Source organism: Peromyscus californicus, unplaced genomic scaffold (genome assembly GCF_007827085.1).
Source record: "Peromyscus californicus insignis strain IS unplaced genomic scaffold, ASM782708v3 Scaffold_5__1_contigs__length_169319896, whole genome shotgun sequence".
Classification (NCBI taxonomy): domain Eukaryota; kingdom Metazoa; phylum Chordata; class Mammalia; order Rodentia; family Cricetidae; genus Peromyscus; species Peromyscus californicus.
The window spans coordinates 23,802,357-23,828,750 of NW_026294573.1; the positions used below are offsets into that span (position 1 = coordinate 23,802,357).

General features: G+C 57.0%; 1 protein-coding gene across 2 annotated transcripts in view; it reads right to left on the reverse strand.

Annotated features, from left to right (window-relative positions):
- Nucleotides 1-632: 632 nt before the first annotated feature.
- Sdc3 (syndecan 3) overlaps nt 633-26,394 on the reverse strand; it is a 32,574-nt gene continuing 6,812 nt past the window's right edge. Inside the window, exons 1-5 of one of the 2 annotated variants that reach the window (XM_052715963.1) lie at nt 10,716-10,742; nt 9,852-9,969; nt 7,861-8,483; nt 4,943-5,231; nt 633-4,317 (exon numbers count right to left, since the gene is read on the reverse strand). In XM_052715963.1, coding sequence (XP_052571923.1) covers nt 4,151-4,317; nt 4,943-5,231; nt 7,861-8,483; nt 9,852-9,969; nt 10,716-10,727 — 1,209 coding nt within the window. In that variant the 5' untranslated portion in view covers nt 10,728-10,742 and the 3' untranslated portion in view covers nt 633-4,150. Of the gene's footprint in view, nt 4,318-4,942; nt 5,232-7,860; nt 8,484-9,851; nt 9,970-10,715; nt 10,743-26,394 lie in introns of those variants that run through there. The other variant, XM_052715962.1, reaches the window with a different exon arrangement.

The following is a 26,394-nucleotide window of genomic DNA, read 5'->3' on the forward strand; positions in this document are numbered from 1 at the left end:
CTTGTGCCCAGCAGAGGGGAGGCCTTGTCCAGCTCTGTGTCTGGTCAGCCAGGCCACAGAAACACGGGGTCTCCGGGTCCCACTCTTTCTACACCGTCTTCAAAACCATCATGAGCAGGCTAGCCGTGGGGAGCGCTGTGCTGAGCTGTTCCTTACGGGGCCCTTACCCACTCCACAGGGACACGTGATCGTCCCACTTCGTGGCTCGGGAAATGGACGCAGAGAGCAGGAGGGCTTGCCCAGAGCCAGCGGCTGGGAAATGCCACCACTTGGACACAAGAATGAGCATATCAGACCCCAAACACAGTCTTCTCCTGCGTGCCTCCAGTTTCCACATCCTAGAGTCCAAGATTCTCTTTGCGGCCTGAAGCTGGAGCCTCCCTCTGGGGGTGAACCGCCACCCCCACCCACCCAACCACAGTCATATACCCCCCCCCCACAACCACACTTACCACTGTTTGCTCTACATTCAACCAACCACAGCTTTCACCTCAAGGCTCCCAGCAGAACGCTCATCCGTTGCCCCTGGGTCATTCTCCACCTCCCCAAAGGGACAGTGGCTCAGGCACAAGGTGAACATGGCTGTCCCTCCCCAGCGAGCCATTATTCATCTCACATGTGGACCACGCAGCATCTTTTCAGCTTAATTTTATTTCCTCTTATAAATGGGCACAGCACAGGGAAATGTTAAAAAACAAAACAGAACAAAACAAACAGAAAACAAAACAAAGCAAGCCGCAGCCTTCCCAAGGCAGGCGTGGGTGAGCACCCGTGGGGGGGTGGACCAGGCCTTGGCATCTCTACCCAACTGTCTCTTCTCCGTTTCTTATTTAAGTTTTGGCCATGAACTCAGGACAGGGATGGTTAATAAACAGGTTATAGGGAAAGGAAGGGTAAGAGGAGCCTGGGGAGGGGAGGAAACCCCATTCCTGGTTGCCCGAGGGCTGAAAGGGCTCTGTACAGGAGAAAGGATAAACCAGTGGGGTAGGGGGGGGCACTGTCTCAGGGGGCTCTCTGGAGCCACACTGTCTACGAAAAGTATTTACATGCATTCACCACGCTGGGGCCAGGCACACCCAAGCGCCCAAAGGGCACCTGGGGGGAGGCCAGGCCATCAGCCCCTCAGATGGTGACTCCTGGGCCCAGTTTGGGCCTCTCTGTAAATCTGTACAGTGTGGGCTTCTATTTACAGTCACCAAGGTGGGGAGGCACATCCTAGGGGAAAGCCAGGACAGCCTAGGCAGCCATCCCTGCCCCGAAAGCTATGTTGGCTCTGCTCTCTGTGGGAGCCCCGGCCTGGAGGCCTGGCGGACAGCTAAGCCAAGCCCAGGCGGACTGGCCCCAGCATCCTAAGCTCTGCCGCAGGTCTGCCCAGCCAGTCCTGGCTGTCACCCACATGCCTCTGACAACCAAAGGTGATCAATCTTGCACATAGAGTCCCTAGTCTGGCCCCTCAAGAGAGATGAAGCCTAGCTCTGAAGCCCTCTGGCCCCAGCATGTCTTGCTCTCTTGGGAAACCAGGGCCTGGAGAAGTCCAAGACACATCAAACTCCTCTCTTTGAGAATGCACGGTGCTTCCAGGCATGCTGGCGTCCTGAACACCTTCCCAGGAGCACGGAGGCGTCTCTGGACTCGTTTGGACAGGCTCTGCACGTACCGCACTGTTTCCGGGGCAGGGTGGGGACCCCGCACCCACATTGCACTAGGAAGAGCCTCAGTTCACCCTTTGAACTGAGCTCTCTTAAATCGTCCTGGCCTCATCAGGCTGGCCCAGTGCATCTGGGCCGCTCACACCATTAACCTTCAGGTCAAATTTCACGGGCATAAAGCCGAGACATTGGCCTTGGGGCCTGGGCCCCATACACAAGGCCCACAGCCTCTTCTCTCAAATGCTGAGGCTACAGAAAAGTGCCAGGGCCAGGAGGTCAAACCCACAGCCCCAAGGCCAGAGCCACCCTGAGATGTGAGAAGTGGGCTCTATCACAGAAGCTGGGCTCTCCTGCCTTGGTCCTGGTGTCCCCGTGGGCTGAGCACCTGGAGACTGCCTCCCCCAGCTCCCAAGCCTCCCCACCAAAGCTCCAGTCCTCAAGACAGCAGCCCACCAGGGAGCAGAGGGTAGGGGCTGGGGCACTGGCTCTCCTCTGCTCCCTACCCAGCTCTCCTGCTTCAGGGAAGACCTTGGCCAAGCTCCCTCCTCCAGGCCTCATGGGCCTAGGACCCCTCTCATTCCTTCCCCTCCTCAAAGTCTGAGCCAACTGGCTTCCCAACAGTACTCTAAGCCCCATCAAGGGAGTCATGGGGTCTGGAAGACAGAGCAACAGAGCCTGGCAGGGGAACACCTCCCACCCCAGAAAGACAAGCGGTGCTGATTGCCTAGACCCTGCCTCCACTGCCCAGATGGGGGTCCTCACTCTGCCCAAGTCTGCTGTCAAGTTTGCTGTCAAGGAATCTTAAAAATGAAACAGAAATAACAGGCGGTCACCTGACTGAACCTGGGGCACGTGTGAGAGCTGGGGGAGGGGTGCCGGCCAAGCATAACCTAAGCCCCGCCCCCCTCTGGTGCTAAGAGCTCTCGTGGCACACCTCCCTTCCCCAAAAGAGAACGGTGATTCCCAACATTTAAAATATCTCTGAAACAACCCCACTTCTAAGGGTAACAAAGACAGGAAGGTAGACTTGGGGCCTGTGATACCCCTGTCCCCATCAACTGCTCTCAGGGCCTACGGCATTGGGATGAGCTAGGCTGTGGGTTGATCCAACTGTAGCCAGAACTGCCAAGTTGCCTGGTCAGTTGTGTCCACAGAGGACCCAGGGTGGGTAGGCCTGAGGTTGGCCTCACCAGGCCAGGGCAGGGGACACAGAGGGCCTGGGCGGAGGCACACCCTCACAGGCACTTTGGAAACATGTGTCCTGGGAGGCAGAGACAGCTCCTGGCTCAGAGCAGAAAGGGGATACATGGAAACCAGGGACAACCACACAGCTCCTTGGTCCTGGGAGATGCTAGCTCCCTTCCCAGCCTTCAGCCTGGCTTGGGGCATCAAGCCTTCTTCCTTCAGATGTGGCTGGTGGAGGCTAGCCCCAAACCTCCCTCTCTGTGAGCCACAGTAATGAGGGAGACTGCATCTGTGTGGGATTGTGTCTGACATCAGCTGGGAATCAGCGTCAGTGTGGCTGGTATAGGTGTCATGGTGGGGACCAAGTGGAATAGGGTGACTCTGGGGGACCCAATATGGGCTGATGCCTACAAATTGGCCCTGCCTTCCTCAGTGACCCGGATGGTTAGAGGAGCCAGGTGCAGGACCAAAGTATGTGTGTAAAGAAATAGAGTGGGAGGAAGGTGGCATGGTCACCACTGGTGATGATGACAGTGGCCGGCATGGCAGAAGTATCAGGGTGTCTCAGCACTGTGTGAAGGAGGTGCATGTGTGTGATGTTTCACTGGCTGGGTGATCAAGACTGGGTATGTTTTTGTCTCCTGTGTGAACGCGTTACAGGATGTAGAACAGTGGTTGACAGAGGCTATATGCCATCCCCTCTCAAGAGGGGTGCCGGAGTGGCCTCCCCCACCACTGGCTGCCCTGTGCACTGAGGAAGCCCTTTCCCTGGGAGGCAATGCAGAAGGAGGAACAGCCTGGGGACGTGTGCATTGGGCAGAGGAGAGGGGACAGTGACCCCATAACGAGCTCAGGCTGGTGACAGAGGACACCCTCCCGCCCAGAAAGGCCTTGGGACAGCAGCTCAAGGCTGCAGCATCTGGATGATTTTGATTGGGGGGGGCTAGATGTGCCATGTGTTGGTCGAGGAAGCCAGCACGGTGGCCTCTGTAACAAGAAGAAGACATCAGCAAGCACTGTGGGCCATCTGAGTCCTGGCCCTGCCCCTATTTCTCCCAGCAACCTGGGGTTTCCTTCCTCTTGTCCATGGGACACAAGATCCTGAGGCCCCAGGCTGGAGGGAGTGGGGCTAGAGATGAGCTCATAAGGGCACAGTCTGGGGCAGATGGCAGCACCCCCGTTTCTTAGGACCGTCTGTGTTATGCTAGCAGCCTGGGCAGAAGGAAGCAGGGCCAGGCTCCTGTCCAGGCCCAGGCCTGGGCTGTTGTTGGGGCCAGGGACTGGGCAAGTTGGCTGCAGGAGGCACTGTGGCTCTGCTAAGCATAAAACTCCTCCTGCTTGTCAGGCTTCTGGTACGTGACGCTCGCCTGCTTGGGCTCCTCCAAGGTGTAACTGCCCTCGTCCTTCTTCTTCATGCGGTAGATGAGCAGTGTGACCAGGAAGGCGGCGAAGAGGGCGCCCACCACCCCACCCACGATCACAGCTGTGGAGAAAGGGACAGAGGTCAAAGCCCAGAGGCAGCAGAGAGGGAGAGGATGTGAGCCGAGCGGGCTAGGGACCCCGGGTCTGGAGTCAGAGAGGACAGCACTGGTGCCGCCCACTATTACCAACTCCTTTCCACTGGCTCAACACACTGACTGGCCACACCGTCCCTCGGAGGGAGGCAGGTGCCCTGGTCCTCGTCAGTGTCAAACCCCATGGGCTGTCAGATGATAACCCTGCAACCATCAGGAAGGAAGGCCCCTCCCCCCACACTGCCAGACCGACTCCCTCTGTCTCCAGGAGGAGATAGGAGATCCCACCAGGGTAAGCCTTGAATCAAGGCCTTGGGTCAGGCTGGGTCAAAGGTCAAGCCAAAAGCCAGGTCAGAGATTAGCACCTGGGCAGAAAAAGTCCCACGGGGTCAATCGGGGTAACCCCAAAAGGCAGGGGTCCAAAGTCAGCGCCAAGGGTTTAAGGAAAGTGAGAGAGAGAGTGAGTTAGACCCCACTGGGGAGGAGGAGGGAGATGGAGGAGGGACGGGAGGACAGGTTCTGGGGTGAAGCCCCTGTTCTCCCTTCCCAGGAGCCCACACCCTGCCCTACCCCGGGCCTGGAGCCTGGCCTCACCTACGAGCACCTCCTTCCGCTCCAGGATGCTCTTCTGAGGGAGCTGGGCGGCCGAGCTGCCTGAGTCGATGGCGTTGTCGTGGAGGCCAGGGCCTGGGCGGGCACCCTTGGGCAGTGTCCCCAGTGGAGGTGAGGGCTTGGCCGCGGCTCCTCCTACAGCCACCACTTCATTGGCCGTGTCGGGTTGTGTGGTCTCCTCTTGCAGCTCAAAGTCCCCGCTGGGCCCCCCACTCACTGGCACCTCTGGCTCATCCTGGACCGTGGTCAGAAGGGACTCTGGAGTCGGGGTCTGCAGAAAGGGTGGTATGGCCTGGGGTCAAGACCAGCTACTCCCAGGAAGCCATACACACAAACCTCCACCACACTTCCACCAGGTGGGGCCAGCATTCACCATGCTCAGTCCTCGGTGCCCTCCGCACAGCACTGTCCCCACAAAGAAGGGACAGTTTACAGTTTACAGAGTGGTCAACAGGCCCAGGGAGGTTACGTGACTTTCTCAAGGTCACACAGTTAAGACATGGTGGAAGAAGAATTAAAATCTAGGCCTATCTGACTCAGAGTCTGTACTTCCAATTAGTGGACCTCACATTGCTGTTGTCAGAACGGCCACTTCCTGTCCCCATCCTGTCCCCATGACTTCCTCTCCAGCTGTCTTAGAACAATCCTTGGTCGATTCCTGTCCAGGAGCAGGAGTGGTCGGGGGCCGGCTAAGCCTGGCTCTCTCCCCACACATAAGGCAGAAGTGGGTCCCTTCACCCGGAAGCCATGAGCAAACCTGTGGAGTATGAGCAGGTATCCCCGACCCGACCCAGTGACCAGCAGTGTGCAGCTCCCACTGCACAGGTGAGAGCAGCCGGGAGCTGCCGGAAAGAAGCTGGGCTGCGGGAGCTGCCCGGGGTGGGGGTGGGGGGCACAGCTGCTTCACGAGGGTGTGGCAAGGGTGGCCCTGAGTCTGGCAAGGACAGGTCCCACACAGAGCGGCTACACCTGCTTCTGGCCTGGGCTCCTCAGCCTGCTGCTATTGTTTCCCCTTCCGGCGAGGCCCCCTCTCTGAAGGAAGGGCCTGGGCCTGTGTCCTACGGGGCTGGTTGGGGCCTGAGAGGGACTGCAGGGCTCCAAGGGCAACTCCACAGCCCCAGGGCCCCTGTGAGGCTGACGGCAGGGTGCTCTGTGGCTCTCCAGAGACACCATTTCTCCTTTCAGCCTAGTACACACACCCTGTTTTTCCAGCCAGGGTTTCGTGTAGCCCAGGCTGACCTAGAACTGGTCACATAGGGGAGGACAACTTTAAACTTCTAATCCTCCCGCCTCTACCTCCCAGGTGCTGGAATCACAGGCATGTGCCACCACACCGGCTCCCTGTGCACATGCGCACATGCGTAGGCCAGGTTGCAGTCTCCTAGTGTCTCTCTCCCACGATGACCCTCATCACGCTCTTCCCTTCAGTCCCCTGCCCTTCCCAGCCTAAGCCTGGCCCTGGAGCCTGGCCGGCTTTAGGAGCCCCAGATTCAGAAGGCCCCAGATTCAGGAGCCCCCAGATTCAGGAGGCCCCAGATTCAGGAGGCCCCAGATTCAGGAGCCCCAGATTCAGGAGCTCCCAGATTCAGGAGCTCCAGCTTCAGGAGCCCCCAGCTTCAGGAGCCCCCAGCTTCAGGAGCCCCCAGCTTCAGGAGCCCCCAGATTCAGGAGCCCCCAGATTCAGGAGCCCCAGATTCAGGAGCTCCAGCTTCAGGAGCCCCCAGATTCAGGAGCCCCAGATTCAGGAGCACCCAGATTCAGGAGCCCCAGATTCAGGAGCCCCCAGATTCAGGAGCCCCAGATTCAGGAGCCCCAGATTCAGGAGCCCCCAGATTCAGGAGCTCCAGCTTCAGGAGCCCCCAGATTCAGGAACCCCAGATTCAGAAGCCCACAACCACAATTTGAATCCCGATTCAACTACTACCTGAGGAACCTAGAAAAATGGCTTCCTCTGCCTCACCTGTAAAAAGAGGTGATCACATCACGGTGATGGAAGGGTGTGGGGGTGGCAGAAGTACTCAGGGAAGTACCATGCACCTGGCAGCCAGGTGCTCCCCCACAGCACCCACTCAGTCACCCTCAGGCCACGATGATGACAGCAACCATGTCAAAAACGACAGCGCCAACAGCTGAGCAGCTGGCTCATTGACTGTTCCAAGTGTCAGGAAATGCCGTTTGCAAACAATGGCAGGCCTCGCTCCCTGTCTCTCTGTCTGTCTTTGAAACAGTCTTACTGGGTAGCCCAGGCTGACCTGAACTTGCAGCAATCCTCCTGCCTCAGCTTCTCCAGTGCTAGGATTATGGTGTGGGCCACCATGCCCATTACTTTCTCTGGTCTTTCCCTCACAGATAAAGAAATGAAGGCAGAGAAAGGACCAGCCACCAGCTAAGGTCTCAAGACTAAAAAGAAAAAGATAGTAGAGGGGGCTTAAATCCAGGCTGATGAACCCTTTTCTATTCTTTTCTTTGTTTTTTTGTTTTGTTTGAGACAGGGTCTCACTATGTAGCTCTGGCTGGAGCTACTCTGTAGACCAGGCTGGTCTCGAACTCACAGAGACCTGCCCACCTCTGCCTCTGGAGTACCGGGATTAAAGAAGTGCGCCAGCATGCCCTGGTGAGCCTGACCATCTCTTAACCTGCTCTTGACCTGAACTCCCAGCCAGGCCCACCCACCGTTCCCCAACTCCACCCCCACAAATCCACCTAATCCCCTCTCTATTGGTGTCGAGGCAAAAGACCCCACCTGCCCTGGCTCTCTGACTTCCCCCAACCCCACCCAGAGGCTTACATCCAGCATATACACCAGACCCACCTTGCCTGGCTCACCCCTGGCACCTCCTGGTCCCCGCCCACCCCACCCCTGTGCACTCTGCACTAACACCCTCTCCCACTGTCCTCACCTGAGCCACCTCCGTGGGTCCAGGAGCGGTAGTCCCCAATGGCAGGGTACTCCTCTCGGCAGCATCAGGCTCCTGGGTGGTGACGGGCCGAGGAAGGGCTCTTGGCCTCGAGGTAGCTGTGTTGACCAGCCTAGGTGTCGGGGCCTCCGTGTCCAAGGTAGCCACCGTGGTGGGTGGTGAGGGTGCTGCTGGGGTAGTGGCCTGGGCTGTGGCGGCCGTGGTCAGGGGAAGAGGCAGCAGCCCCTGTATGCTGGTGGTCCTTACGTCAGCAATGGTGGCCGTGGCAGGGGGTACCTCGGGAGTGCTAGCAGCAGTGGTGGCTGCTGTGGCAGGCGCTGTGGCCATGGTGGGGGCCCCTGTAGTGGTGGCAGCGGTGGTAGCTGTGGTGATGGAGATGGTGGTGGCTCTCTGGCTGGGTTCTTCCAGGACTCCTGTCACCTCTGTCACCAGCGGGGGGCTGGTAACTGGCTCCGGGCTGGGCTGCTCAGAAAGGAGCTCCTCGAGTGGGGTATCCACGGGCTGGATATCTGTGGTGGGTAGCACGGCGGGCGCAGTGGGTGCAGCCAGGGCCATGTCGGGGACAAACCGCATGGCTGTCTCAAGGCCAGACTCCTGCTCGAAGTCTGGGGGGTAGGGAGAGGGAGAGCCCTGGGGAGTGGGTGCTCCTCACCACCAGACCCCCAGGCAGGCACTGCCTTCCCAGCAGTACATCCCTCTCTAACCAATTTTCCCAGGAAAACAGGAGAGAAAGGAGGTGGCTTGACCAGATGAGCTAGCCTGTGCCTAGCCACCACTTCCAGGCAGCCTTCCCTGATTCTGCCAACCCACTCTGAGTCCTAGCCACTGGTGACTAAAGCCTCTGTCTGGAAATCCACTCAGGGTTACAGGAAAACAAGGCCTGGCCTCTTGGGAAAAGCCAGAGCCAAGGACATGCCCTGCATAAACTCAAGGCAGAAGGGACCCTGAGTTACCCCACCTCCCAGACATGAGCAGAGGACCAGAGGGGATGAGGCCTTCTTGAGGGGCATTTCCCAGGTCACATGAATGATTCAGGGGTGGGGACAAGATAAGGGATTTGTAGAGGGAGAGACGAGGGAGTGAAGAGATGTGGGGAGAAGCCAAGAGGAGCAGGGGTCATTGAGGGCTGAGCAGGGGGAGAGAGGGAGAGCAGGGAGGTGATACTTTAGAGGAGGGCACAGGGGAGTGAGGAAACAGCTTGAAGCTGCAACCTGAGGGAGGCTAGAGGCAGGGTTGGAGCGGCCAGCATGGGAGCATGGGCCAGGGACAATCTCAGCACACACGCACCCATCCCCTGGCTGGGCCCTGGCCAGCATCTTCTCTCAGTTCCCATCTCCAAGGCCACACTGACTTCCTGTCCCTACCTCCCAGGGCCTATGAGAGGAAGGCAAACTCCTCAGCAAATAGGAAGACATGGGCTGCAAGGGGTCAGAAGTCACTCAGCTGCCTGGCCATAAGGCTGGGGTAGCGCTGCTGGATCTAACCCCTCACCGGGCCTGACCCGTAGCCGACTGGCCTTCCCCCACGACAGAGCCAGCAACCCAATCCCAGGTCCCCGAAGGCCTTCTGTAGTGATACCCTCACTCTGAGCTTGACCACTGCTGATGGACCCAAGGGGCCACCTGGTCCAAACTGGCTCAAAAAGTCACCCCTGCTGAGGACTGCCCATGGCCCTCCCTATATAATTAGTACAGAGCTAGGAACACTGAGTTACTGAGTAGATGTCTCCAACAAGCCGGAGGACAGGAGCCACAGCACTGGGGACAGGCCCAGGCTGCACACCCAGACACAGGGACAAGAGTCCTGGATTCTGAAGGCTCCCCTAGCCTACTCCCTCCCAGAAGGATGCTCTGCCCTCCTCCTTCTTGAGGTCTTGACCTCCACACAGGGACAAAACTCACTCAAGTAGCCTTAACGGCTCCTGGGCTGCTGCTAGAGTCAGAGACAGGCAGGGAAACCTGGGGATTACTTACAGCCGGAGCCCGACCCTGAGTAGAGGTCGTCCAGTTCATCATCAGGAAACAAGTCGTCATCCCCTGAGCCCTCAAGGTCCACCGGCCTCTCAAAGTTCTCACTGCGCCAGCGTTGAGCCTGGGAGAGTGCAGACACGTACAGGGACAGGCACCCAAACCATCGGCCCGTATAGGCCCAAGAGACAGAGGGCACATTCCTGGGCAGAGTGACCTATATGCGCTACAGAGAGCTGGGTGTGGGCGGATGACCATTTCCCACCTCCCCAAGGACATGGTAGCAGTCCTCTCCTTACCAGTCCTTACCAGCCAGCTGCCACTGGGCACCACTGGTTGTCCCACCACCCCCCCCCCCCAGCAATGGCAATCCCTACACAGGATGGGCTCAGGGCACACAGTGCTGAGTTTGAAGCCAAGACAGGTTGCTTGCCAACGGGGCAGGCTATTCACTCCATTTGTGCTTCAGTTTGTGCATTCAGTCCACAAAAAGTGGCTCCCTGAGGGAGCACAGTCCCAGGAGGCACACTGCAGACTCACAACAGGTCGACTGTCACCTCCGTGTGAACAGCACCCACAGACAAGGTCCCACTGAGTCCTCAAGATGGACTGGGAAGGTGGCAGGCACCAGCCCAATTCACAGAAGAGAAAATTGAGGCCAGTGGCCCAGAGGGCTAGGAGTGAAATGAGGTTTGGGATGCAAGGGGTACCCCAAACTGCCAAAGGCAGGAAGGTAGGCAGGCACGGGATGTTGGGGAGGCTAGGGCCCAGGAGAGAAGTGCTAGAACAGGTGGGGGGGGAGGAGGCTTCCCACACTGAGCCAGCCCCAGTCTCTTCCCCTAACAGAAAGTTAGCTCCTGTCTGGCCTACCCCACAGTACATGCAGGCCCAGGATCAGCACAGGCTCATTATACTTCTACTTCCAGGGGTCAGCAGGCTTCTCCAAGGGTCCGTGTCCCCAGGCCTGTGACCCTTCAGAGTGGGAACCTAGGAACCCCGGAGCTGGCACAGCTCTAACTGTACCCCCTCCTTATATGCCCATACTTGGAGCCAGCCCTAAGAACCTCAAAAACAGGTATGTAGATTCTTTAAGCGGCCTTGATGCGCTGTGTACGCTGGCCATGGTCCCCACCCCCAGAGCTTTGGCGGGGAAGCTCCTGATGTGAGTTCGAAGCCCGGAGCATTTACATCTTACAACTGAAATCCGGAGAGGAAGGCACATAGGCAAGGGAAACTGAGCAAGCCCTGGGGCTAGTCAATGCAGCTGTCTCCCTTGGGCAGGCCCTGGCTGCCCTGCAGCTCCACCTAACACCTTCCACAGCCCCTGGCCCCTCACTTCTTCTCAATCATGCCAGTCTCTCTGCCTACAGCACCCTTCCAACTCCCACCCCCAGTGTCACTTCTAAAAAGCATCCCACGCTCCCAAGTCATGACGCCTGATGCTTGCGAGCAGTTTTGCTTTGAAGTACCGATGTTGAGGGGCTGTTCCTATTCCCCATCTACGAAGGATACACTCCATGAGGAGGGGCTGCATGTCTAGCAAGATTCCTGATACTGAGTAGGCTTAGGACAGAAATGGAGTTAGGAGACATGTTTAGCTCCTGGGGTAGCATCGGAGCTGGGGTGGCTGGAGGTGGGGTTGAGAAGACACCAGGCTGGTCACAGAGGATCCAGTGTCTAGCCAATGGGTGGGTTTCCCTTGGAAGTCAATCATTTTCCAGGGGTCAGGAGTTCTCAGGTAGTGCCTGGGCATCTGCCCCAGCTGGCAGTGGGGAGCTACTGGAGCTGAGCGTGACCAGAGCAGGCAGGCCTGGGGAGGAACTAGATTGGCACAGCATCTCACACCCCTGCCACTCATGGGCCCTTCTAGAGTTCACACAGAGCCAAAGAAAGGATCTTAGTCCTGGCTTCCTGCCCCCAGCCACCAGCACCTGCTCCAGAGCCCCAGCCAACCCAGCCAGGGCAGGGAGCCAGGAGATACCCCTCATACACCACACACACCACCACCACCACCACCACCACCACACACACACACACACACACACACACACACACACACACACACACACACACACACATGTCTGGAGCTAATGAATTAATCAGTATTTACTTTCTACCAGTGAGTCACGGGTGGAACAATTAGTGTAATTGCCCCCGTGACTAATCACTGGGTCTTCCTCCTTTGTAGACATCCCAGGAGCTCAGAGCAAGCCCATCACCATCAGTCAGCTCTCATCTCTGCCCAGCACACACTCCCCAGGTCCTAGGGCGGCAGGAGCCACATGCTTCTACCAGCCAGAGTCCCTCGGGTGCTTTGGACGCCTGTCCCACTAGTTGTCCAGCCAGAAGCCTGATGTCACAGCAGGGATCTCTGGCTTTCTCGCCGCCTTCAAGGCAGTCTGGGAAGGGACATTCTAAAGGATCTGTTATTCCAGGGACCCCAAAACAAGAGTGAACACAAGAGCCAAAGTGAGGGACTCAAGGTCCCACAGTGGCCAACATGACATGCCAGTCACCAATACTTTTCTCAGAAAGGCTTGCAAAAACCCAGAAACAGCTCCAAAGCCACAGAGACCCTGCAAGTGACACAGTCAGAGACACAGACATGCACTAACACACACTCACCTAGAGGCAGCCATCGAAGGCAGCATGCCGGCATGCCTTTGGGGGCATATGAGAGAAGTGGGGGGTTCCATGCAGCTCTGAGCTCAGAAAGGAGCATATAGCCTCTCATGAACCCATCAGCCTCCACTCAGGTAGCACTCACCTAGATACTATTCATCCTGGCTCAGTAGCCATTGACATGACAACGGTTGCCATGGCGACCATATTCTCCATAGCTAAGGACCAGGAGCTGCAGCTCCCCCGCAGGGCTGGAGAGTGTGGGAGAGGAAGATGGTGAAGGATCAGAGGACAGCAGGGATGGAGAGGGGGAAGGCCAGAGCAGGCAGGCCTGGGGAGAAGGGGAGGTGAGAATGCTGGGGAGGGAAAATTCTCACATCTCAATTTAGCCTCACACTCATCAGAGGCTGCTGCGGGGAGGCAACCTCAGTGATTTCCCAGACACCCTTCCTCCACGATGAGCTGCCTGGACAAGGCGAGGGGCAGGGGTAGCTGATCGCCCAGTCATCCTGAGGTCACCCTGGGGGATCTCAGGAAGATGAAGCCTGCAAGAATACTGGGGGTGCTGGTAGCTCGCTACCAGGGGACAGCCAAAGGGAGGGAGGATGGCATCCTTCAACCAGCCGTGGAGAAAGCCTAAAGGTCACAAACTGAGGAGGGGCCCGCAGACAGCATCTCACCCCTGCACGGCATCTGCATTTGCCCAACATCACACATGCTGAGCACAGCGGTCTCTGTCGCCCCCTTAAAGAACAGCCACCTAGTGCCCCAACCCCACTGGCCTCTCTGTCTGACCCCCGCCCCCCCGTGGCTCTCCACAGGGGCAGACCACAGCCTCCTGTGACTGAGCAGCCTGATGGCACCCATGCCCCAGCATGTACACACAGTGACTGAGAGGAGACACAGCTAATGTGGGCATGTACATACTACACCCCCAGCACGCCCCCATGGCACACACATACTCACATACACACCCCTTTGGATACACACACACACACACACACACACACACACACACACACACAAAACATACATACACCCCAGCAGATATATATACACCTATTCACACACATCCCAGTGGACACACAACCTTCAGTAGACACAATTATATATACACACATGCACACATATACCCCAGCAGACACACACATACTTGTGCACACCCACACCTGTACACACACTTCTTCACATATACACCCCAGCAGACATAGAGCCCAATGAACACAGTTCAAGGCAGCATCCGACAGACTCCAACGCACATGCCCAGTAGAGCTTATCCGCAATGTATGCCAGCACACACTTGTGTATCTAGTACATCCCAACTGTGCACACACCTTAGGGGACATGAACAAATGGCTCACCCTTGTCCCCACTGACCTATGCAGATGCTCACACAGCCTCAGCAGACTCAGGACCACGTGTGTCAGGCTCACCTCCGTGGGCCAGCGGTCTGCTGTGTACACACACATGCTCCCACAAGCCTCAGACCTCAGGTGTCAAGGCTCACCTCCGTGGGCCAGTCGGTCTGCTGTGTACACACACATGCTCCCTAGGCCACGTGGCGCCCTTGTTGCATTGCCTGTTCCCCTCGACCACAAACATCACAACTTGAATCTGATCCCCTCACACTCACACCCCATGGCACCACCCCCTGGTCCAGCACATGCCATGAGCAGAAGGACCCCTCACTTGTTTTTTGCCAAGGTCAACTCAAGGCAGACAGCCAGCAGAACTTCCACCTTCCTGCCACTGGGGACCTGCACATCAGACCATCATCATCACGACCCCCCGGGGGTTATTATCCTCAGGCTGGCCTATAACCAAGGCATGAGCACTACCCTCATCCTGGGTCCCTCTGCCCAAGTGCTCCAGGCCACACTATGCTCAGCCTGGGGTTCCTATACGTGTGGCCCGGCCCCTTTGCCCAGCCTGACACCAACCCCAGTGCTCAGCACCTACTTGTGCCTGCAGCCCCACCTGCTCTCAAGCTTGGCCTCAGTGAGTGATTCTGCTTCACAGCACACACACCCTGCCCACAGACTCCGCAGGCCCCTCCCTCCTGGAGCAGGCCCCTCCGGACTCACACGGATCCACAAACTCCTGTGCATGTGATCAGATCACATACCCCTCCCTCCTTATCACATTCATTTGGAACTGACCCACAGCCTCAGCCCTCAGAGGCACCCAGGCCCCTGCCTAGGGATGTGGGGAACCTGCTCTATGGTAAGCAGTCTCCCATGGTCGGCCCCTTGCTCACCCACAGGCCCTTCTCCCCAGCGTCAAAGTGGCTGGGAGAGGCAGGAGGCTTCCTCCTCCAGGCTACCCCATCTCTCCAGACTCCCCCACCAGGACCAGGCTAGGCGAGGTCTTGTGTCAGACATGTCCCATCTGTCCACAGCAGCCGCTAGCTCTGAGACACCTCCCTTACTCAGAGCTCCCTCTAAGCCACCGGCAAAGTCCCAAGGGGTCCTTTCTGCCTCCTTCCCCACCAGAACCTTCTAGAGAGACGGGGCGGTGCAGAGTCTGGTCCCTTGGTTCCTCATCTGTGAAATGAGATGGTAAGAACAGGACTCTCGAGCCACTGGGAAGAGTAGCCAGGACTATGCAAATGATGAGCAGGATACCGGGTTAAGTAACGGCTGATTGCCAGTTATGTTAATGTCTCCACAGTTACGGAACCGAAGCCGCAGCCTCCTCCTGGAGGAGACAGACGCCGAGGAAACTGTTGATGCCCAGAGAGGTTGAGTGGCATTGCCAAAGCCACACAGAGAGCTAAAGAGAGAGGCTGGGGGAGGGGAAGGTCAGGGAGGAGGTACAGAAGCATTCAGACACATAAATTAGGTCAGCTGCCAGGGGCCAGGAGCCCGGCACCCTGTGCCCCGCTAATCATGCTGCAAAAGCTAGAACAAAATCAAGTGTAATTAATTCTGCCCCAGCTTCCTTCCCCTAATTAGCCAGACTGGGACTCTACCATCCTGGTGACCAGAGACAATGCGAGCTGGGCTGGGAGTCCAGCTTTAGGCTCAGACTGTCTTGGGTTCAACTCAAGCTCTACTTACTTGCTGGGTGTCTTTGGGCGAGTTATATAACCTCTCTGGGCCTATATTCGGCTAAACAGTGACAATCATAATTTCCGCCTCGTAGGGTTGTTGTGAGCTGTTGTGAGGGCTGTTGTGAGGGCTGGTAAGCACACAGGGAGCATTGTGCTGCCAGGTGGACTGCTGGTGCTGGCTCATCTTGGGCTGGTTTTCCCCCAGCACGCCTCCCCACGCCAGACCTCACTTGCAAGTCTAAAGGAGGCCTGAGAGATCACAGTGTTCAGTTTCCTCCCAACAGACGCAGAGACGGGTGTGAGGGAAGGGGAACAGTCCAGATAAGCCGGGCAAGCAGCGGAGAAGGGGGGCGGCTTGTCCGAAGACACAGCCTGGTGATGGCTAGTTCCTGGAGTGGGGCTAGCGAAGGAAAGGTCTCAGCAGCGTTCCAGGGTCCCCGTGGGCTCCGTCCCCAAAGGCCCTCAGCCCTGTGAGAACTCAGTGATTCTCATGGTCACCGGCTCCACCCGGGAGACCCATAGCCTCTCTGCAGGAATGTTGGTTTGGGGCCAGGCTCCGGGCAGAAGGATGGCCAGGGATGACAATGGCAGCATGGATACCTCAGTCCCTACCCCTTCCCACTCCCACTCACGGCTCCCCCTCCCTCCACTTCAGTCCACCCCCACAGGGCAGCACTGAGGGCAGAAAGCGCCCCATGCCTAGCACATCCCAGCCAGCCAACTACAAAGGGAGTCAAGATGGCCGCTGCCCCCCTCCCCTGCTGTGTGCCAGGGAGGAGGGAGGGGTGTCAGCAAGGCCTCCCTCTAGCACCTCCTCCAGCTTGGTGCCCCCCAAATCTCTATCTCTACAGTAGCAGTGACACCCCCCCAGCTAGCCCAACAGAGAACAGGTCACATGAGCCCCTCCCCACTTCCAAACACGCTTCTCCTCTTCCTGGATAAAGTGAAGAAAAACCTCAGACTACAGAGCCCAAGTCAGGACCCTGCTAAGCCAGACCTTCCCCCAGCCTGCTGGAATTGGGCCCTCAAGAACTGGAGCCCCAGGGCAGTGTTCTGTATAAGAGGGGAACTGGAAGCAATTTACATTCCCAACAATAGGAGACTGTTAAATAAGTTAGGGTACATGGAATAGTATGTAGCTGTCAATAACTGTGTTTTCACACACCCATGTTGCCTAACTAGGTCCCTAAAAGGCCTGAATGCATTCCAGGAGGGTTTTTTGTTTTTGTTTTAATTCGTTTTGAAAGAATATTCCAGAATAAAGGAAAAATTGTCCATTGACTACCAGGAGAGGGACAGCTGGGACTGCTAAAGTGACTGCTGGGTACTTCTGTCCCTCGATGCCTGAGTGGCCCTGGATGGACACCAACTCTGCCAGCCTGCCCTTCCAGACAAAACAAAGGAACTATGACCTCCCTGGGGCACCATACTGGAGGCTGGGCCTAGGACATGTTGGCAGTTACTACCGTCACCATCAAGTTCCGAAGGGAGGCTACTGAACATTCATGGAGATGAGCCAGACTAGCAGAACCTGCCACAAAAGCGACATCCCTGTTGTTTCAGAGAGGCCACAGAGGGAGGCCAGCGGATTGTCTAGATCTGCCCCATGGTCTCCCAGTGCTTTGCATCGGCTTGGAGCACTGTCCATGCTTGACCCTATGCATGCTTCCTAAGTTCCCCCACCATCTGCTGGTCCCTCTTCCACTACGGACACCCCCCAAAAGGTAGCTGGCGGTTAGTGGGCCTGGCTCCCATTTCGCCATCACCCTCACCACGCTGGCCCTAGGCACAGGCACCTACCCACCAAGCACCCACCTAGGCCTGGGGTAGAGGCAACCTCTCCATGGCAGACATTCTGCCTCCTGTGATTAGATGAAGGGCAGTGACCAGCCCTGGAAAGCTAGAGAACTCCTCAGCCCAGGCTGAGACAACTCTGTCACCGCCTCATCCATCCCAGCCACCTGCTCTTGTAGATCACCCTTGAGACCACCCTGACACACTGTTCCCAGCCCCAAGTTGTGTGAAGGAGGACCACCCATAGAGGCCTCAACCCTGTGGCCTCTGTCTAATCATCCCCCCACGTGATACCCAGCTCCCATCCTTGGGCCTCCGTGGGCTCTGCGAGGCTTGCTTGATCATGTTAGGTCGCAGGCTCCTTTCACCTCGTGTACAGCGAAGGACACTAAGGCTGCTGACCACCGGTGTAGCCCAACAGGACTTGACCCCCGGTCTGAATCCTGTGCCCAGGGAACTCCTGAGCCTCCAAGAGTGCACCTGGGCCCCTGGCTGTAGTATGGTGCATCCCCCGGGCATTTTTCAGGGGGACACCTGTATCATCCCATCCCTCCCTGTGAAGAACAGTAGTGCTCAGCAGGGAGCACTCACCTTCAGATGCACACAGCTTCAGTTCTCTTCACAAACACCTCACTGGTGGGGGTTTATCCTCATTCCACACCTGAGATTCAGAGCTCAAAGAGGTGAAGCAACGGGCCCCGAGTCTCACAGCAATGGGACCAAGAAATGAAACCAACATTATCTGAGCCCCGAGAGCCTCCTCCTCCTGTTCTGCTGCCTCCGTCCGGTGGGACAGCTCCCTCTCCGCAGGTCTGCCAGGTTATTTACCTCATGTGAGCTCACATGTTAGGGCCTCAGGTCCCATCCTTCCCAAATCTGCTGCTTGGGGACAAACAGACCAGACTCTGATGTTCTGGGCAGTGGAGTCCTCGGGAGCCACCATCCCAATGTCCACGTAGAAACTGAGGCACACAGAAGGATTCATATAAAACACCAAGGGAGGTCTGACTGGCAGAGCCCCCAGAACCTGCCTAGGATCACACCTGTCCCCGGCCACCTCCAGCCTGATTCCTGGGTGCCGTATAGGTCATCCAAATGAACAGTGAACATATAGGATCCAAACCCCAGCACTGGCTTTCTGCAGCTGTGAAACCCTGGGCGGAAAGCCGACCTCTCTGAGCTGTGGTTTCTTTTCTTTGCTTATATAAGCTTAATAACATCATTGACCTCAAAGGGACAGGGGACCCGACACCGAGGCCCCAGTAAGAGCCTCCCTTCTTGGCAAGCTGCCCACCTGACCCTCCCTTCTGCAAACCCTGACCCAGGGCAGAAGGCCATGAGAAGCCGGGAGCCTGGGCACAGCAGGTGGCCCATGGGCACATCCCTCCGCTCTCCCCCTTGCTCTCAGGCTGTGGACCTGCAGTCCCAGCTCCCCAGTCAGTCCGGCTCCTTCAGCTGAGCACCTACAAGTGCTAGGCCTTCAAAACAGCCCCTCAAGGGACAAGCTCTTGCCCACCGTCATCCCGAGCTTTGTACCTTGTCCACTGTGTCACCCCATAGACACCCGAGGGATGCCGGGACCACTGTGCTCAAGAGTCAGGCAACCAGCTGCTGAAGCCGGGGGGACATCAAAAAGCACGTTCCACTTTCAAAAAGCAGCCGGAGTTCTTCAGAATGTGAAACGCAGAGTGTCTATAGGACCCAGTAATTCTATGTTTTTTTTTTTATTTTTATGACAGAAAAGAGGGGCAGGCGAGAGGGCTCAGCTTATAAAGGCACCTGCTGCCAAGGTCAACGACCCGAGTTCGATCCCTGGAGATCACATGGTGGAAAGAGAGAACAGAATCCCACAAGCTGTCTTCTGACCTCCACCCAAAAATAAGTAAATAAAATAAACGCAGTAACGAACAGAAAAGCAGTACTGTCCAGAAGAGGCAAAAGCTGAAGCCATTCTGACCGCCCTGTTGAGCCCTGCCAGGAAGCACAGGGCCCATGCTGCGTGTGCACGACAGTCAGGTAGGAACATGTCCTGTTACCAAATGGACCATTCCGATGTTCAGGTGACCCTTGCTCTTAGACCGCATCCCCTGCTGTGAGGCTACACAAAGCAGGATCCATCCGCACAGAAAGACATTACTGAGCCGAGAAAGCTACCGAGATGGCAGACCCCGCTGTGTGAGTAAACCTCGAAAACATGGTACTAAGGAACAAAACCAGTTCCGCGGCCCTCACGCTGTGCGGGCCCCCTGGAAGGAAGTGTCCAGCCTGGCAGCAAGCTGGGCATGCAGGGAACACTGACATTGGCACGGGGTCTCTCTTCAGAATGATAAAAATGTTCCGAAACAACCAAGCATGGTTATCTGCAGACCCCACACTTGGGAGGTGGAGGCAGGAGGCTCAGGAGTTCAAGGTCATGTTTGGCTCATAGCAAGCTTGAGGCCAGCCTGGACTACCTGGAACCCTGGGGTTTTTTTGTTGTTTTTGTTTTTTTAACCCTAAACTAGGTGATGGTAGCAGCATTCTGATGCATACTACACAGCTCTGAATTACAGCAGCTTCCACCCTCCCACCTCAGGCAGGCTGACCCAGAGGGTACCATATGATTCCCCACATGCCCTGCAGCCACGCGGGGACCAGCGGTCCTTCCATGTCTTACACCTGGTACCTTGTATGCATCTCCACTCCCGACGCTAGGGCCACCGGTAAGCATAGCAAAGGTCACCTGAACACCAGCCTGGTGACACAGTGACAGTCCATCTGGGAACAGGAATGTTCCTAAGTGACTTGCGTGTGCACACACAGCCACAGCGTGAGCCCCACGCTTCCAGACAGGACTCAGCATGACAGCTCAGGATTTAACCGCGCCACTCACAAAGATGCACAATCTGAACTTTATGAACTGCTTCTCCGCTTAGCATTGTGGAGCTGTGGCTGAGTGAGCACAGAGTAAGGCCATGGGTAAGGGAGACTGTCCACACTTTATGGCATAGGAGTCTCATCTCAGAACAGCTACGTAAGAAAGGCAGAAGTGAGGGGCTGGGCGGTGGTGGTGCATGCCTTTAACCCCAGCACTCAGGAGAGATCTCTGAGTTAGAGGCCAGCCTGGTCTACAGAAAAAGTTCCAGGGCTTACATAGGGAAACCCTGCCTTGAAAAACCAAGGAAAAAAAAAAAAAAAAAAGAAGAAGAAAGAAAAGAGAAAAAAAGAAAAGGAAAGAAAGGCAGAAGTGTACAATTGAGGCTCAGAGGGAGGGAAGGACTTGGATAAGGTCACTCGGCAGAGTCGGGACTCAAATTCAGAATCTCCAGAGAACTCCCTTGCCTCGTCTCCACACTCCCATCTGAGTACCCACCGTCTAGGCCCCAGGGGAAGCCACACTGTGCCCATCTTCAGACAAGCAAATCTCTGCTTGGAGCCCTCAGGTAAGCAGGGCCCAGGCAGGCCTCTCTGTGTTTGTAAGCCACCGTCTCTCCAAGGGCCACTGGAGGGTGCAGGTGCAGTCACATCCAGAGAGGGACTCAGAGGAGAAGGCAGCTCCCAGATATCCCCTCAGGAGCGCTGCTGGCTGCCCTAGCAACAAGGTAGAGGGCCAGAAGGGGCCCCAGAGGTTGGACACAAGTCCATCTGTCCCCCACCTTGTTGCTGTCTAGTGTAGCCTCAAGGACAGACAGCCCTGTGGGCTTCAGGATCGGTCTCTCAGCCCTACCCACCTCCATTTGGCTCCCAGGCCAAACCTCTACCAAGCCAGCAGCAGCTGCCAAGCCCCAGGCAGTTTCCGCTCTCTGCTCCCAGACGGAGGCCCCGTCTGTCTGTCCTGAGGCCTGGCCCAGGCCCCAGCTGCCGGCCTTTGTCTGGCAGGTTCTCAGTGTCCCCTCCGTGACAGGATGGAGGGAATGTGGAAAGCCCTATATGCTGCCTCTGCCATCATTAGCACCCCAAGATCCTTGGGCACGTATGTCCTGCCCTCCACCTCAACCCTCAGCACAGGCTCCCCACTGGGCTCAGAGTCCACCTTGCCTTCAAGCACCTTGAATTTTCTGGCCTCCACCCACTTTGCAGCCCAAAGACAAAGCCACCACCACATCCCCTCTACCAAGAGTCCCTCCAAGACCCCTCCCAGGCAAGGCTGGAAGACCCCCCCATAATACCCACCTGACCCCTTCCCTAGAGGGAGTCACATGAGTCAAGGCCAGCACTGAGGGCTGGCTGCCTCCAGCCCAGTCCCAGGAATGAATGAGGGAGGGAGCTGATGAGGAGGAGAATGAGTAAGAAAATGAATGAATGAGGGGGATGAATGAATGAGAGAGGGAACGAGTGAATGAATAAGGGGACGAATGAATGAGTCCCCAGATGGTCTTGCCCAGGATCCAGCTTGGAAGAAGTGTTGAGTGACAGAGGGTCTGAGCTGAAAAGATGGCCACCAACCTGGATGTCAGCCAGCAGGCTGTTGCCAGGACAGTCTCGTTCACTGAGCCTGGGGTGGGGGTGGGGAGGGGGTGTCAACTGTCACCTCTGTGGTGGCTGAGACTCCTCCCACTACCGACACACTGGCCTGTACAGCAGCGTAAGGTCACCGCCATAAGCTTGGCAGCAGGCCACGTGAGCCCTACGGCTTCCCTCAGAGGAGCAGGGACTACAGAGAGGATCTAGACACACAGGGACAAGGTGACCTGCTCAAGGACACCCGAGCCACCCTCCTTCCCTCCCCTCAACGCACACCGCCACCCATCCACACCTGGACAGAGCTGAGGTGGGAAGGAACAGAGGCGAGGCTCAGCCCGTACTGTCTTGGGCTCTGGGTAGTGTGGGGGGTGTTTTCTCCCACAGCAGGCCAGGGACAGTCACCTCAGAGCCGCGGTCCATGTCAGTCCCCTCCAGCAGAATCACTCTCATACGCCTCATGGCCTAGCTGCCCACCAGGAGACCACGCTCAGCACAGCAGCCATACACAGCCATGGCCTGGCCTGCTCAGTGGCAGCTACTACCCCATTCTACTGGTGACCAACAGTGTCCTTATTTGCCTCCAGAGCCTCCAGCTCAGACCTCCCCTCCACCTAGACATGTATGTCCCCATCCTAGCTGTACCCACGCTCAGGATGTCATCCTGCGGGGCTTTCTGCGCCTGCTTCATCAGAGATGCTTCAGGACCAGCATCAGAGGGCCTCGGTGCTGAAGACTCTGAGTCAGGGACCACTGCAGACAGGCAGGTACTTAAGTGATGGGAGACGTCTCTCCTGGCCTCTCTCTACTAGCTGTCCCTTTCCTGGGGACACACAGCTCTTCTCTTCACTCCCACCCTGTCAGCGCCCAGAATTTATGAATAGCATATAGAACCGGCTCTCTGAGGGGCCCAAAGTCAGCTTTTTGGAGGATGAGCGTGAAGTGTCCCTGGGGGTTGGGTAGGAGACAGAGCTCCCAGTGTCCCCTCTGCCCTTGCCTTAATCTCCCTAAGGAGGCCAGATGACCAGCTGCCCCTGACCAGAGCTCTGGACCCTGGGATTAAGGTCTGGATTAGGGACAGGCCTGTTCCCTGAGCACAGCTCCAGCACTGTGCCTGCACAGCTGCTCGTGTCGAGGAAGGAGTCCAGGCACAGTCATATGCATCCTCACATGTGTGCATGCATCGGCACATGTGCATGTGTGAGTGTGTGTGGAGGCCTAAAGTTGGTTTCGGGGATCTTCCTTGATCATGCTCCACCTCTAGTGTTGAAGCAGGGTCTCCTGCTGAGCCCGGAGCTCAGTTTCTGGGAGCATGTCCAGCCTCTTGGGTGCTGGGATGATAGGTGGGCCACCACACTCACCTGGCTTTCACCTGGATTGGAGATTCGAACTCATCTTCACATTCGCACAGCAAGAGCTTCCACTACGGAGCTACCTCCCCGGCCTCTGTGTGAACATCTGACCCTCACAAGGCAGGCACAGACTCTCCCAACCTCCTCCACCAAAATCCATCTGCAGCCACCAGGCTGAGGGTGAACCTTAGCAGCTAGGAAGGGGAGAGGCCGTCTCTGGGGACTCTTGATCTCCCCAGCATAAACAACAGTCCACCTCTGTTACTCTAGGTTCCTAAGCGTCAGCTCAGACACCTGAAAATATCCACATACACCCGCATGCGGATGACCTATGTCACCCACCCAAGTGTAAGTCCTGACCGAAACACGGTGGTAACAGCACATGAGAAAGGGTCACCAGGTGCCACCATAGCCTCCAGGCCAGGGCTGAAATGCACACCCCACCCCTCCACCCACCCCACCCACCCACCCACCCACCCCTGCTCATGTGAGAACAAGATTCCACAAGCTTCCCGGCTCCTAGAGAGTACAGTACGACAGACAGACCAGTGCCAACTGTCCTCAAGGCAGCTTGGGCCTCAAACTCCACTTGGCGGTGGGGACATCAAAGGGAGAGATTGAGCTCTTGACCAGGAGGTGAGGACTCCCGAAAGGGATGCCCATCCCAGCTCTAACCAGACCCTGCCCCCTCCAAGAAACAGGACCTCAAGTCCCCACTGAATCACAGCCAGGGATGTGAGAGGGTCAGCCTCAGGGTAGGAGAGAGGGAGGGAAAGGGGGGAAGGAAGAGAGAGGACAGAAGAGCAGAGGAGGGGAAGGGGAGCAGAGGGGACACCTCCAGGTAGCCCAGCCCCCAGGGCCTACCACCTTCAGGAAAGGTGGCGTCGAAGCGCCCGACCCACACCTCCACCCCTTGTGGCTCCTAAACTCAAGCGCCCTGGCTCCAGCTCCCCAGCTGCACTCCACTCCCCTCTCCTCCCCAGCTTGGGGGTCATACAGGGGAGGGCCGGGGAGAAAAGACAAGGTGTTACAGTGAGAAGAACCAGAAATAAATCGAAATGAGGAAGTGTGAAAGTGGGGGAAAAGAAACAATACAGCAATGTCAGACGGGGGGGGGGGGGGGGGGGGGGGGGGGGGGGGGGAGAAAGGAGATGTGAGTTGGGCAGGGAGATGATGTAATGGGGAGGGGGGAGGTGGTAGCAGCTGCAACAGTGTATCCAAGACAGGGCTCCCCGGAGGGGAGGTAACAATGTAAACCCCGTGGGGAGCCAGACAAGATGAAGCAATCTAACAGGATGGGGGCCTGGCAAAGAATCTCAATGTTCAGAAGAGCAGACAGAGCCTGGGAATCCAGAAGAGGTAGGACAGATCAGGGAGCCCCCTCGGTGGTGTTTGGCAGCTAGGAAGAAGGGCCATCTTGGCTGGGCTCTGAAGCGTGAGTAGAAGCTCACTGGAGAAGAGACAGGGGATGTATATAGGTATGGAAAAGTCAGACCATGGGCTGCTCGGGGGTCTTGGATGGGGCAGCATGCTGGGCAGAGGAAACCAGTCTGAAGCAGCGCACTGAGGAATGATGGGAATGGATGTGGCATAGATATGGGACGGGAGAGCAGCTGGTGCAGCCTGGGAGGCGTCTTGAGAGAAACAAGTGGAATTAAGCCTGCACTTTGGGCAAAACGGAGACAGGTAAAAGACAAGAACCTGGTGTAGGGGCTGGCGCCCAGCCTGGGGCTCCAGAAAGTTCTCAATCTCAGCTCAGTCATCAACTTGCTGTTACTTTGGGTCCTCTGGGTCCTCTACCACCACCAGTCCCCTCCCCTCAAGCCTGGGGTAGCTTCAGCGGGGACAATAATGACAGAGAACTGTCCTCGTCGAAGCCAAGGAGGCCCTGGCCTGGCTCAGCATCAGCAGCCACACAAGTCCAGGGAGCCGGCAAGACCTTGGCCTTAACCTTCCTGTAGCAACGCCCCTGAGACTGCTCTGCTGCAGACATCTCTGTAATAGCTAGGACGCTAGCACTGGTCTAGCACCAGACTGCACGTGTTCAAATCCCAACTCAGCTCTACGCAGCTCTGGGACTTTGCACAAATTACTTCATCTGTGTTTACATCACAATTATAAAATCAAGGTAACACCAGTGTCTTTCTCACAGGGCTGAGTGAGTTTTGACGCGTGAAGTTCGGTAGCCGGCTCCATCTTACAGGCCACACCCTCTGCCTGTAGGGCAGAACACAAAGGTCTCTTTTCACTGACAGTCCACCTTATGAACAATATGGAGTGCCAGTGCTGAGGCTTCTGCTTTGGGGCCTAGGCTGGGTGGGGAGGGGCCAACTATTTAACCCCAGCATGGGCTGAGGCCCAGGACCAGGGACTTGGAAGTGGCCAGTTAGTAAGGCCACACACTTAGCGAGGACAGGGAGGCATGCTCCTCGTCCACACACGGTGCTCCCTCCTCCTGCCACTGGCTACCCCACTCTCCACAGCTTGGTCTCCCGATAGGCCACAGCCCTCCCTGCTTCTGAGCCTTTGTCCACTTTGGCCCCTCTGCCAGCCTTCAAGGCCTGGAACCGAGGACACTTCCTTCACAAGCCAGCCCTCAGCCTCCAGAGTCAAACCAACAGCTCACTTCCATGACTCCTTCCTTCTCCGTATCGGTGCTTCCTAAGGTCAGGAGCCAGACACGGAGGGGGCCCAGGTCAGATGGGGACTGTGGACACTGGCAGGTTCCAGCAGGTGAGGATAAGGACCGAGACTAGACTCCCCACCCAGTGTTCCTCCTCTATATTAGAAACCTGACTCAGTGCCCAGTCCCTGGGTGGCCTGGATGTGAGTGATCACGCTCCCAGGGTCAGGGAGAGAGGTGGCGCTCAGCGTGACTAGAAAGGAAAGGGACTCTTCCACCCACCCCCAAGAGGAACCACGAACAGGGCACGTGAAGGGTGGGGGGCACTCGAGGTCAACTGTGGACTGAGGACTGGCTGGCCCAGATCACCCCATCCAATGGCCCCATTTCACAGATGGTTCCTTTTCCCTGTATGAGCGAGCTGCTGGAGGGCTCACCTCGGAGCCCGGTCAATCTTAGAGGAAGTTGACACTAAAAATAAAACCTACCATCCTTGTGACTAGTGACTGCTTCCCCAAGCCTAATGAGCCAGGAGACACCAGTCCTGCTCCACAGAAGAGGAGCCCCTTCCAGTGGCAGGGCTGGGCTTGCTCTGAGGGAGTGGACAGAAGCGGGCCCTGGCCCCCGTCTGCACAAGCTCCACACCCTCCCATAGCTACCCACAGC